The 12,850-nt window shown below is 39.4% G+C and overlaps 1 protein-coding gene across 1 annotated transcript in view; it reads right to left on the bottom strand.

Moving 5' to 3' along the window:
• Positions 1–276: 276 nt before the first annotated feature.
• Positions 277–12,850, bottom strand: part of LOC104498785 (threonine aspartase 1-like) — a gene marked incomplete at its 3' end in the record, with an annotated part of 32,059 nt that continues 19,485 nt past the window's right edge. The window contains 3 exon segments of the mRNA XM_010142206.1: positions 277–324; positions 326–379; positions 1,451–1,557. Of these exon segments, the coding sequence (XP_010140508.1) occupies positions 277–324; positions 326–379; positions 1,451–1,557 (209 nt within the window).

Genomic DNA, 12,850 nt, shown 5'->3' with positions numbered 1-12,850 from the left:
CATTAATGCTTAACTTGGACAAGAAGATTAACTTTTAATTAATCAAGTGTTTAAATGGTTTTTAAACAATTATTTTAAAGCCCTTTATGAGAGCTCAGCGTTGACAGTGTGAGTCTGGGGATGACAGATCGTGTGCCTCATCCTTGCTAAACGACCCTTTTCTAACAGCTAACAGAATCACTCTTTGAACAACAACTGTGTGCATGGTTTGGTTTTCAGCCCCCCTTCATGGACAGGACACATCCAGACAGCTGACAGAACGGTGTGTTAGGTTACTGGATTACTTACCAGTGAGTAGAGCTCTATTTGATCACCTCCTCTACCTACCACCACTGGCCTTTTGGGGTCTCCCACAAGCGCTGCACATGACTCTGGAGCCCTTGAAATTTCAAATTGCAGGTCGGTAAGCTCATGCATTGGCGTATGTTTCAAGCATTGACTTGCCCCTTATTACATGAACAAACGTTACACTGGGCAGAGACCACTCCTCCCTCGGTTACATTTGAACACCGTTTGTTTCACAAGGAGGTACACGAAGTCTGGTAAACAGGAAAAGCTCCAAAATGAGGATTAACTTCCCCCCTTCTCTATCCTTACTTTCTGTACAGGACTCGTCTCTCTGCAAATGGAAAAATTAGCACCCTGCTAGGGAAAACTTCTTCTCTAAGGACACGGAAGAAAAATGCCTAAGTTAACACTGGTTTGCGTTTGCACAAGCAACAGAGTAAAATGGTTTTGCCAATCCTCTGAGATTTATACGTTATTTATACCAACGTATGCACCTGTAAAAGGCAGTGGTCAGTCAGCTTCCCAAAGCAAAGAGAAATGGCCAATCCGAAAGCCCACAGCCCTAATACAGCACAGGCATTTAATTTAACGAGTTATACTTTGACACTCAACAGCAAACACAAATACTGTGATTGATGTTCTCAAATGGAAACAAAACCTCTAAGTTCAAACCAAGAGCGAGGGGAACAGAGGGAAACCTAATGGTTTTGCAGTACAAGTAATACGGGCCAGGTCAATGCTAGATGCATGCACAGATGCACGTTTACCTACCTGATATTTCAAATTTCACCAATTCCAGCTCCATAATGCAGTGCGCTCAGGAAACATTAAAAAGTGGGAAACAGTGACAGAGATCCCAAGCTAAAGAAAACGTTTCAGTAAATAATTATCTGTTCATCTTTACATTTATCATATTTCCAGTTCAAAATGAGCAAAATATTTTTCATAGCATAGATGAGACACAAAGTGACAGTGTGGTTTTCAAATAGCAAGACAGAAAGTTCTAATTGCAGTAAGTTACCATGATATCGTCTAAACATGAGGATGCTCAAAGAGAAGTGTTTTCTGATGCTACATTAGGCTTATCATACATGACACAAAATTCATTAGCAATCAGCTCTAAGTTCAGGATGCCACAACAAAACGTTAACCAGGAACTAACCTTTTCATTTGATTGTCTTCTTTTCTTTAGCTGAATGAGATCTGTTTCCACCTTTTCGGCCAACTCCAGCTTCCTCTTGTTCCTCTTAAAAGCTGCTAAACTAAACCCTATAAAAATAGTTCAAAAGCATTTCACTAAGTAAAATTTACTTAATTCAAATATTGATAAGTTGACATTTTGGAGGTCTCGTCCCCCACATTTTTACTGATGCAAAAAGCATCAATAAAAAAGCCAACAACTAAGTATTTAAGTTTCAGCACAAAATGTTTACATCTTTTCCTAAGTGAAAAAGTTCTCCCATTGTTCAGCAACGGTGATGGGTAAAATATCTAGCAGAAACAAGTCGCTGAACACATATGGAAGCTATGTCGGTCTAAATATCTCTGTTTGGCAAAGAAGCACCGCTGCACGGAAGAGAAGGGATTAAACAGCTTGTGTTAAAATTACTGTTTTTGACTGCTGACAAGTAAATAGATACCATGTGAGCGCCTTCTGATAGCTGTAAAATTAGGCTACTATTTTATTACCTTAATTGCATGTCTATAAGTTTACCCACATATTTAAAGCCACACAATAGCTTAGCAATATTTTTATGTTCCATAATCCAACACAGTCTAAAGACCACCTAGGTCTTGAAAAGATAAATACATATTTTCCACTTCTAAGCCCCACGCTCAGAAAAGAAGTGTACTCTAAAGCAGAGTAAAAAAAAGAGTTAACAGACCAAAACGTCATGTTCTCATTTTAGAAGTATCAGTTCATGAAAAAAATGCAGATATTGACATATTTAGTTTAAATTAGTTATGACTTAATATTATCCACATATTGTTTTAAGATCTACTTTGAAATGTAGAGAAAAGAACAGGAGGAAATGTCTTTCGTCACTGGTCACTAGAGGGGCAGAGGCACACACAGGTAAGTCACAAATTCTATGGAAGTTAAAAAGCAAATGTTTCCTATTTAATCTCTAAGCCTTAGAAGCTGTCATTTTAAATGAAATTCAGAATAGAGCTACATCACTACTATTCAGAAGACTGGAACAGCTGCAAGAACAGTCTATGAATAAAATCAATATTGCAGAGCCAACAGAACACAAAGCTTTCATTTACAACTCTCACAAAGTACACTGACAGGGAGCATTTCACTTTGAAACTTCCTCCTGCAGGTGCCAAAATCACCTAGTGAACTCTCCTTTAAACCTGTTTTTAAATACGTAAAACTGGCTGGACCTTAAACTACCACAGTTATTCAAGTATATAACCTAAAACTAACGAGAAAGCTGGCATTTCTCTCCAAAAACCTAATGAATACCAGTTTCTTAAAACTGTTAGCACATATTAATCTGCCATCACCAAGAAAGGAACTCTTTCTGGCACACAGACCGGATTAATGCAGCTAGTTTGGACAACACATTTCTATGCCTGAAATGAGGTCCAAGAGGTAAAAAATAAACACTTGATAAGGGGGAGCAAGGCAAAGAATCATTTTAGTCTAGTACTAATCATGGGCGAGGAGGAACAAACCAAAAAACCTCACACAGATCAAGAACTACCCCAAAATAAACCAAGCCAGCACATCGTTCCTTACAGAATTTTTAAGCAGGAGAACTTGTGAGTTGACATGACTTGAATAAATATAGCAAATACCTATGGGCAGAGCCACAATACAGGTGAGAATGGTGCCTGGCTTCGGTAATCATCAAAAGTAGGTACTACACAGGGATAAATGTGCCTAAGCCCGATATGTACTGCTGCCACTGCCTCCTGTCAGTTCATAAAAAAATCTGTGTACCTAGAGAAGCAAGACAAACACGAGGATGCAGGAGCCCATGCATGAAAACCCGAACACAAGTCTTCCTTGCACTCCAGAATCTAATGCTAGTGGCGTCCTGAAACCTTCTGCAATATTTGCACGTTGACCAGTTCAAATATACGCACCAAGATCGCAGCAGAACTAGAAGACGCAGGGGCTAGTTCCAAGCTGCCCTGCCAGCTATGCTGAGTGCTGCTCTACAGCCTCTAAGCGTCATCACTCCAACTGGACCTTGGTTGCTACTCACCCTGCCTTTTTTAGCACAACGCATGAAACTCTCCAAGCTTAAGATAGCTGTTTCATTCACTGAATTCCTCAGACTCTCACTAAGCAACTGAACTATTTTCAGATTTTAAGATTCTATTTCTCTTTTCAAAGCAAGGAAAAAAAGAGAATTTCCTTTGAAGAACCTAATTGTTCACAGTAACTTCTTATCTGCATTGTTAATTCAAAGTGATATCAGTAAGCTAGGAAATACAGGGCTGAAAACAGGTCCTTACTGACAGAGAGGTAGACGTTTCACTAGGCAATAAGAGAATGGATGACTGCCATGCAAAGCAATGGTTGTGGCTAACAAAAAACAGTGCTTAGACCTCAGGTGTCAGATATATTTTCAGTCTCTGGGTACCCCAACTGCCTTTCAACTGTATGCTGGGGGAAAGACTTATCACACATTTTCTCTATATTGTTTCTCTTACTTTGTTCTCTCGTACGCACAAGTGCTGCAGTGGATCAAGGAGTCTGTTACTGGATGGTCTGGAGCTGCAGGAGATGCTGTGGCATGCATTTTTTTGTGTATCTTAGATCATGACAGAGAGACAGACGAGGAAGAAAGTTTTCTAGTAACATAGAATGATGGTTGGAAGGGATCTTAGGAGGTCGCGTAGTCCAACTGCCCAGGAAATGCAAGTCCAATTCAAAAGGGCTGTAGAGGAATTTGTCAAGGTTCGAATACAAGGACGGAGATTTCACAACTGTTCTGGGCCCCTGTTCCAACATTCAATCAACCTCATGTTAAAAGAAAAATTTTTTTAAGAAAAATTAGTCAAAATCTCACATATTCTAATTTGTTAGTCCTCTCTTCTCCTATCCCTATGTATCAAGACACCACCACATTGTCCTGGTTCGAGTTAGAACAGGACTAATTCTGTTCAGTGATTTTACTTACCCCCAAAGGAACACTTAAATGCACAAGCGTGAAACAGTCCAGGTTAAGGAAGCTCCCATGTTTCCCTAGTAAAATATGCAAACTTTCCCAACTTCCTCCATCACAATATCTACAAAACTTAATCACTGGCTCCTATTGTGACAGATACTGTAATATTTTTTCACATTGGAAATTTCATACTGTTACACTAGGGACAGAGAGAGGAAAGGTGCCAGCCACCGTTGGGTACTTCCAGATGACGTGAGGTATGATCAGAACAGCTGAGGGCCTTTTGTGAGAGCTGGGGAGGGGATTGTTTGGGGGACGTTCTTCCCCAGAGGTTTTTAATATCGTGCCTACCTTCCCAAAGTTACTTCAATGAACTAATGTCTTAATTCAGTCACTCTGAAGTTTTATTCAGTTTAGCATGAAACGTCATGCCTTTCCATACTGAGAGGGAAAGGAAGTCTATTATCTAGAGTGGAAATTCTTGCACTCAAGCCACAGTCAACTTCAGAATAGTTGCTAGGACTAACTTTTACCTGAACGTTTAATATTTTGGTTTAGGAAGGACTGATGAATAATTGCCTTTCATTATTTAGGGAGAATAATTATCAGTGATTATCAGTTCCTCTTAGCAGGATAAAAGAGCTAATACTTCCAAAGTGACCGAAGAATTGTGAAATAAAGGACTAGCTGGTAAAACAAAGCTTGGCAAATTCTTTTTTCCTCTGACACAGATTTATGCCTGATTTCAGAAGATTAGTTAAAAATACAATCTTTTGAATTTTTGTTTCCCAGAATAAAGGAATAAAGACTAATAGGAAGTAAAAGGCTGCCTGCCCTTGGTTTATTCCTATCTTTGCCATGTTTGATCTATGTAAAAGCACTAAGTGCCATTAAACTGGTTTGTACTCTGGTTGCTTTGTCTTGCTCTACTAGTGACAAAAGAAACTAGAAAACACAAGTGAGCTTCACACTAAACAAATAAAACATGAATTTAAAGTGTTCTGAAAAAAACATCCTGTAAGTTGATCCTTGACAAAGAATATGTCATGGGGTTTTAAGTTTAATAAAACATTTTATGAACTAAAAAAAAATAATCCAGGATTCAAATGTGCTTGGTTAACGATGCAATATAACATGAAAAAATTGTTTTAGAAATAAGCACTATACACAGAAGGAAAACACACACAGTTTAAGTTCATAATTCGCTAAATCTAAAACAAAACCAGAACTTTGTAGTGCAAGGATGCTAAGAAATTTCATTTGTCCTAAATGACAGTACAAAACCCACTCTCACCTTCTCCAGCAAGACAGTGCATTCCAGGCTCGAGAAGAGGAAAAGGACAGCACACAGTGTCAAAGACAGGCCTGCTTTCCTGTGACAAATGCAGCACAGCTACATCAGCCTGATGTGGCCTGGGCCAAGGAGTAAGGGAAGCAAGAGAGGCAGAACTTACTGACTGGGGAGGGGAAGAAGCTGGAGACAGAGAGGTAAGGGAGCAGATGGCATTTTAGTTTGAAAAATTCTTGGATCACAGCCCAGAGGTACTGTTGTTGGAAGCTATGGAAAGGTATTTAGTACAACATCCTTTGACTTTGCTGGAGAATCTAAAAAGTTTAGATGAAAATAAAATATGAGCTTTCCGATAAAACCCCTTGACAGTTACTACCCTACACAGTAACAGCGCGTATGCTCAAGCTCATTCTGACATGAATTGTCTCAGAAGCCACAGAGTACAACCAGCCGCTCTGTTTTGCTTTCTCATTTATGTGCAGACTGTCATAAATAAAACTTCTTCAGAGCTGCTGGGAGAGGAAGAAAACAGAAGAACAAAAAACCCCACAGCATTACAAAATGATTGTCTGTTAGTGTTTAAAGGCCGTGCTCAGGTCTCATCCAGATTAAAGCCAAGTAACAACTAACAACAGGAGCATATGGGAACTAGAATATTATTAAAAGCTCAGGACTTCAGGCTCATGCTTACAGTATTTATCAGATATCCCTGCATTGCACCATGGGGTGCTCTTTAACAATGAAAAGCCTTCAAGGACCTGAAAACATCTTCCCAGTCCTAAACATTCTTCCATCAACCCTGCAAGGTGCCAACGGGAGCTTCCCACATGCAATCTGTTATTTAAACGTACTGCATTTTGGGTCTATCTGTGCCGGACAGTGGAAGCTCTGGGTGGAAACCTCGGGGACGGCAGAGTTTCACGAGTTGAGACGAGGGTAGGGGGTTGCTGAGGAGAAGGCTCAGTGGCTGAGTGCAGGTGAAACAGTGCTCAACACCACTCGCCTGCATGAGGTTGGTATTGGTGGATGCAGTGTCAGAATCTGTGCTTGATAATAGGGTGATGATCTACAAACGCAGAAGAAAAATCTCACAGGCACATCTTCCTCAAAGTTAGGATTGTTACAGATTTTCCCATTTTCAGAAGGTTCTAGTGTAACTGGGCACCCTGATGAGACAGGCCACACGACCTTTAGTACATCAGTCATTAGCACAAGATCCATCTCCTGCATTATCACGGCTAGACAATAAACACAGGCGTTTCGCGTCGATACCACCACTTACTGGAAGAAATGAGAAAGTAATTTCCAGCAAGCAGGTCAGTGGAAGAGAAAGAGGGAGATCATTGGTCTCTGAGTCAGTTCAGAGATGCCATCTGTGTGCCACTTGCTTGCCATAAAATTCCCACATCATTCTCCTCTCTCTTGTCCTAATCCTGTTGGCACTTCGATCGTTCCCATAACTCCTTTTACCGTTATACTACGTACAAGTAAAAATTTCACCAAAAATCTTGACAGTTCTATTATATAATGATAGGGTGACCAAGCAAATGAAAGACAGCTGTACTCCCCATTCTACACAGGGCTTCAGAACTTTTTCTTAGTCACCCTTCACAGCCCGTTAGAAATGATCCAGAGAACGGAGGTAATAAAAAAATTATGAGAGAGAAAATTAAAATTGTCCTATTCATGGAGTCCTTGAAACTATGGAATTGTGCATACAGAACAAAACGCTAAACTAAGGCAGTTTTTGGGTTTGTTTTTTGTTTTTTTTTTTAATAATGGTAAAATTGATAGATATTTTACTTGTTAATTCAAGCTCTGGGTAGTCTAAATAGGCCAGTAGCTGACAGGCTGTTTATTATAATACACTAAGACTTCTTGTCCAAAGTTAACACAAAATGTTTTTCATAAGAAGTCTGTGTTTCCTTTAAAATCCCATGCTTTTATAAGCAACATCTATTCTCTTACCTATTCTCAGGGTAGACTGAAAATTCAGAAGGTATTGAAGGGAACAATAAACTTTTCAAGTAGAAGTAACAAATACAAATTTCTAGCACCACTAAATCAAGTTCAGAACAACACTCAAACCTCCCTATTTACTGTGGTGGAACAGCAAGCTGGGAACACAAACTCCAATGTTTCTATGATAGACATAAAAAATTATGCAACAAACCATTATGCAGCCTATGAGAGTTCAGCAATCCTTGTTTAAAAGCAAACTGTAAGTTGAAAAGCCTAAGAATATTTTTAAATCTTTGAAGAACAGACTGAACTGTGACCAATCATACAGCACCCCCTGGCAGACATTTCTTACAGTCAACTGGAAGAACCAGAAAGGAGAATTCTGTGTTTTATCTTTCTATTCCTTATTAAAAGAGAACACAACTATTGGAGAGAAGCAAATTAAAAAGGAATATACTAACGAATTAGTTAACCCACAGGAATTAAAATGATCCAGTGAAGAACCCTCTGGAGCGGCTGTTAAAATAAATGGCACAAATGAAAACAGACAAATGAAAATAAATCTCATTTTAACAAAGCTATTTTAAATGACAAATTAACACCACTTATGCTTGTGTTGGGACCAACAACTACTCGTGCTACTTCCCATGTTGCCGTGCTTTGACAGACAGCAACACGAATGGGAAAGAAAGCACTTAGCATCAAAAGCATATAACTCCCCCCGTCTTTCTCAGAGCATTGCTAGGTAGATCTGTTCCTCCAAACAAGAGCTCAGAGTAAACTGTTGCTGGACATACCACTTCTTACTACCTCCTGGGGGAAAAAAAAAAAAGGATAAAAAAAAAACCACAACCTGTTTTTTCCATCAAGCAGCCTTTCCTGTTCCCTAGAAGATTTTCATTCAAAGAAAGGGGAGAGGATTTACATCACGTCTGGCCTTTTTATTTTCTTCCTTGTTTTTTTTATTGCCAGTGAAACATAAGCACTTTCAGAAATCATTTACTTTGTGTGTGATGGAGCAGAGGTAGCAACTTTTGCTGTTGAAAGACAAACATCTTGTGAGAGATAGCTCTTAGTCTCCTAATACCGGGTATGTATTCACATTAACCAAGCTTCCTAATCAAACCGCTCAGTTTTCTCTCTCAATCTCTTCCATTCTCACTCTATAAAGAAAGGAACAAAACACAGCCTAAAAGCACTGCCCTGAGCCACTGACTGAACTTTGCAGCACAGTTCCAGCATTACGGCAAACGGTTTTCTTAGTGTAATAGTGGAGGAGAGAACTGGGAGTGGGCTGAGGTTTGGGGGTTGGGAGGAGAGGTGGGATAGGTAGGCGATACTGGTGGATAGGGAGACATATAGTGTCATCACTAGAAGGATGACAATCTGCATGACACTTCTCCAGAAAAGGCTCTCCCTCATTAAAGCAGCCAAGCAGCCATAAGAGAAAAGGGAATATCCTTGCACACAGAAAATTGGTTAAAAACCAGAAAACAATGTAGGAGTAAATAAATACCTTGCTACAAGTGGAATGCCAGACCAACCTACAGCAGCATCTGTTCTGCTCAACAATATCGTGTGGTTTTACTGATGACATTTAGTCATTCAAGGTAGTAAAGAACTTGAGTGAGGAAGGGTTCTGATAATAAAAACAGATCTTTTTCAGCAAGTCTCAAAATAATGAAAAAGAGGCAGTTTTTCACACATTCCATAGTTGAGTAGTAAAGGTTTTTGCAGATGCTAGAAATTAACATGGGCTCAAGAGGAAACAACAATTTCATGGCAGACAATACTACTGATTACCTCTGTGTGTGCAGGAACCAGTCACAACTCAGGAATGCAGAGTCTAGGATAGCAAATGGGGTAGGTAAAGGGCAGTATGTACATGCTCTGTTCTTATATTCTTCCTTAAGCATCATTTGTGGCTTCTCTTGGATTCCAGTTACTAAGCTATGTGAACCCACCACAGCCGCATTTGTTCTTACGTAATACAACTTACTAAAGTACCTCTGGCCACTTCCACAGTTAGAAGTTCACGCTTGCTGCATGGGTAAGTTATCTTCCTTCTCTTTGCCTGCAAAGACTTGACAAAGTAAATGACGTTTACTTTGTCAAACGAACTACTTTGCACCTCCTATAAGCTGAACTGAAAAAATCAGATGAAAGTGGTTCAGTTATTACTCGTGAAGGCACAGGTTGAAAATGAAGCTGTAACTCAAACATACATTGCCTATTTAAAGTAAACTTTTAACATTTGTAAGAGGATGCATGATACAGTAAATTAGCATTTCTAAACTGTAATTACTCTCTTAAGACCTGGATCACACTTTCAAAGCAGTCTCTCTATCAGAAGGTAACAAAGCTCTAGGCATGAGCTAGTATGGGCTCTAGTGTTGGCAGGAATTAAGCTCTAGCATAGGCAGGAATTAATAAATTCAGCTTTCTTGCAGACTGTGGGCAGTACAGGCAGATCACATTTCAGCTTCTTTTTTAAAAACACCCACTCACTGCACTGGAAAGCCACCAGATTTCTACAAACAGTAGAAATCCCATTTCCTCACACGCTTGGCAAACTGAAGAAGACAAAGCAGGTGAGCTTCGACATAACCTTGATGTAGTTCACCAAGTAACATGGTTTAAAACATCACTTCAGTTCAGTGCTCAGATACTTTGGTAGCTCTGAGAGAATTATGGAGTGTGACCACAAAGCTGACCATGCAGCTTTCTTTGTAACTGATCGGACTGAGAGATCCACGCAGAACCAGCCACACAATCCCACAGCCTTACGGCAAGGATAGCATAACTCTTGCCATCGCAGGTCCAGGAAAAATGAGACAGAATGATGTGGCTTCAAGAATGTATTTTCCATGTGCACCAGAGAAGCCAGAACATACACACCTAGCTCTCCCTGCTAAAGCTTAGTGCATGTACATCTCTAAGGTTTGGGTTAGGTGGTTTTGGGGAGCTGGACTTGTTTTTTGCAATCAAGTTACTAAATGTATTTTCCTGCTCTTTAGCAATTACTTCATTTTACAGAGCTATTCACATAATTTCAAGTTAATTTACCCCCAGTTGTCCATTCCAGTGCTACCACAGCAATTGTAGCCAGCATAAAGAAAGAGTCTTTCATTTTTTGAAGTTTGTTATATTATTTACTAATAATTTTAGCTCACTTCAGATGAAATCCTTTGTGGTGGTTGGAGATGAGTTCTCTTTGATTGTAGTTTCTGAAGTACCTCTAATTTTCCCTACCCTAGTAACACTAGGGGAAAAAAAAAAAACAATTTTGGGTTTCTTACATGTTACCTGCGAGACAGTTTCCAATTTCTTTTCAGCTCTAACAATCCCACATTGTCACACACAGTGTTAATTGTAACCTTCCAGCTCCACGGACCAGGAGTCTATGTATGGAAAGTCTAGCTTTGCTAAGGACTGGTTTGGAAACCAACATACCATCGTTTTCTAAGGTCTTTGCTCTTTATTGCTGTTGTGGTTTTGTTTTAAAGAAAAATCAGACATACTACCATTAATAATTATTCTGCAAAAGTAAGTGTACTAAAACATTAGAGAAAATGACAACGTTTAAATTGCTCAGGCAATCTTTTCCCAGATGCCTCTTAAACCGGTGAATAATGCAGTCTTGATGTGAGCCAGTACTGTTTTCCTATATACCCATTTTAGGCACTTAAATAGCAGACACTATCTTCCCATCTTTTTTGAGAAGGAAAGTGAAGCACAAAACTATAACAGTCAAATGTCTCCTTTTTCTAAATCCAGTTAGGCAGACCATCATTTATGCTAAGGTCAAGCAACAGAATTAGAGAACATCTGTGAAGAATTCAGTTTTAATTTGCTCAGCACAATGAAAAATATCTGATTATATCTCAGTGTCTGCCACTGGTTTTTTTTCAGCACATTCTTCAATTACCCTAATCTGAAATCAATCTTCCACCAAAGATTTGCATAGTCTATACTCATGTCTTAACACTCACAGCCTGCTACACAGCATCAGTTCATCCCTAGAGCAGGTCGGTCCATCCTGTACAACGGCTCAAGCAGGTACAAACCTGGGTGAAACTGGGCAATGTGGGGAGCAGAGGGGGTTGGCAACTTTAATACCAATATTTTTATCATTGATGCTGCAACAGCAAATGGCACTTCTGCATTGGCTTTGCAATAGCAAACCTCACAATCCTGCTGCATATACTGAGGACACAAAACAGCATCACTGGTGTTTTGGTGTGGTTAATATATTGGAGCAGAAAATATATTGGCTGGGATTATTCTTCTGATGTTTCTCCAATGTTAATTGATAGCGTTGGTTAGGTAAACCAAACTAGTAGCGGTCATCATTATTTTTAAGCCATAACATGCAGATTTGCTCTGACAAGGGTAGACTTTAACTAGTAAGATATCATCTAGCAATCAGTGTTACAATCTAATTATCTCTGTCACAACAGAAACACACTGGTACTAGAAACAATGGAAACTTGGGGGCATGCAAACACAATTAGACAAGAAACCTTCCTTCTGGAGTATCTCCTAAGTAGCAACTTCTTTCTTAAAAAACCCCAAACAAAATGAACAAAAAAGCCCCAACACACACAAAAACCTGCAAACTTTGAAGTGTTTTTACTCTTTCTAGAGTCACAGACATAAAGGTGTTCCAATTAACTGAGCTCAAAAGTTGTTCTGCGAATGCTGTTTGGAACAGCAGATGGACAGGGCAAAAGTTTCAGTCATGTGCAAATAGAAATCGAAGCTTTCTGTTCAAAATGAAATGTGTCATGAGTATGTATGAAAATTGGCATGATCGAGTAAAATGCTGCCACTTTCATGGGTTACATTTAAGTATTGAGTATCAGCAACTTTGAACTGCAGTTTCAGGCTGTTCATCTACATTTACAAGCAGACCAAATAAAAGCTTTGATGAGAGCTCTGGGTTTCAATCTCTGGTTTACTCATTTTATGCAGTTTACTGTAAAATAAAGAAACATTTTTTAATCTCCATTTTCCTTCTTCTTTGGGTAATGATCTGCTTTCTTTCCTGCATGAATTCAACAGGAAGCGCAGGGCATGCTCTTGCCTACAGCAAACGACAGACTAGCAGTAACAGCACTTTCCAAAAGGGAGGGGGACTGAAGAAGAGAAGGAAGGGGATCCACATCCTCCTTTCCCT

The sequence above is a fragment of the Buceros rhinoceros genome, unplaced genomic scaffold (genome assembly GCF_000710305.1).
Source record: "Buceros rhinoceros silvestris isolate BGI_N320 unplaced genomic scaffold, ASM71030v1 scaffold38638, whole genome shotgun sequence".
NCBI classification, from domain to species: Eukaryota; Metazoa; Chordata; class Aves; order Bucerotiformes; family Bucerotidae; genus Buceros; species Buceros rhinoceros.
This window is presented reverse-complemented; position numbering and strand designations above follow the sequence as displayed.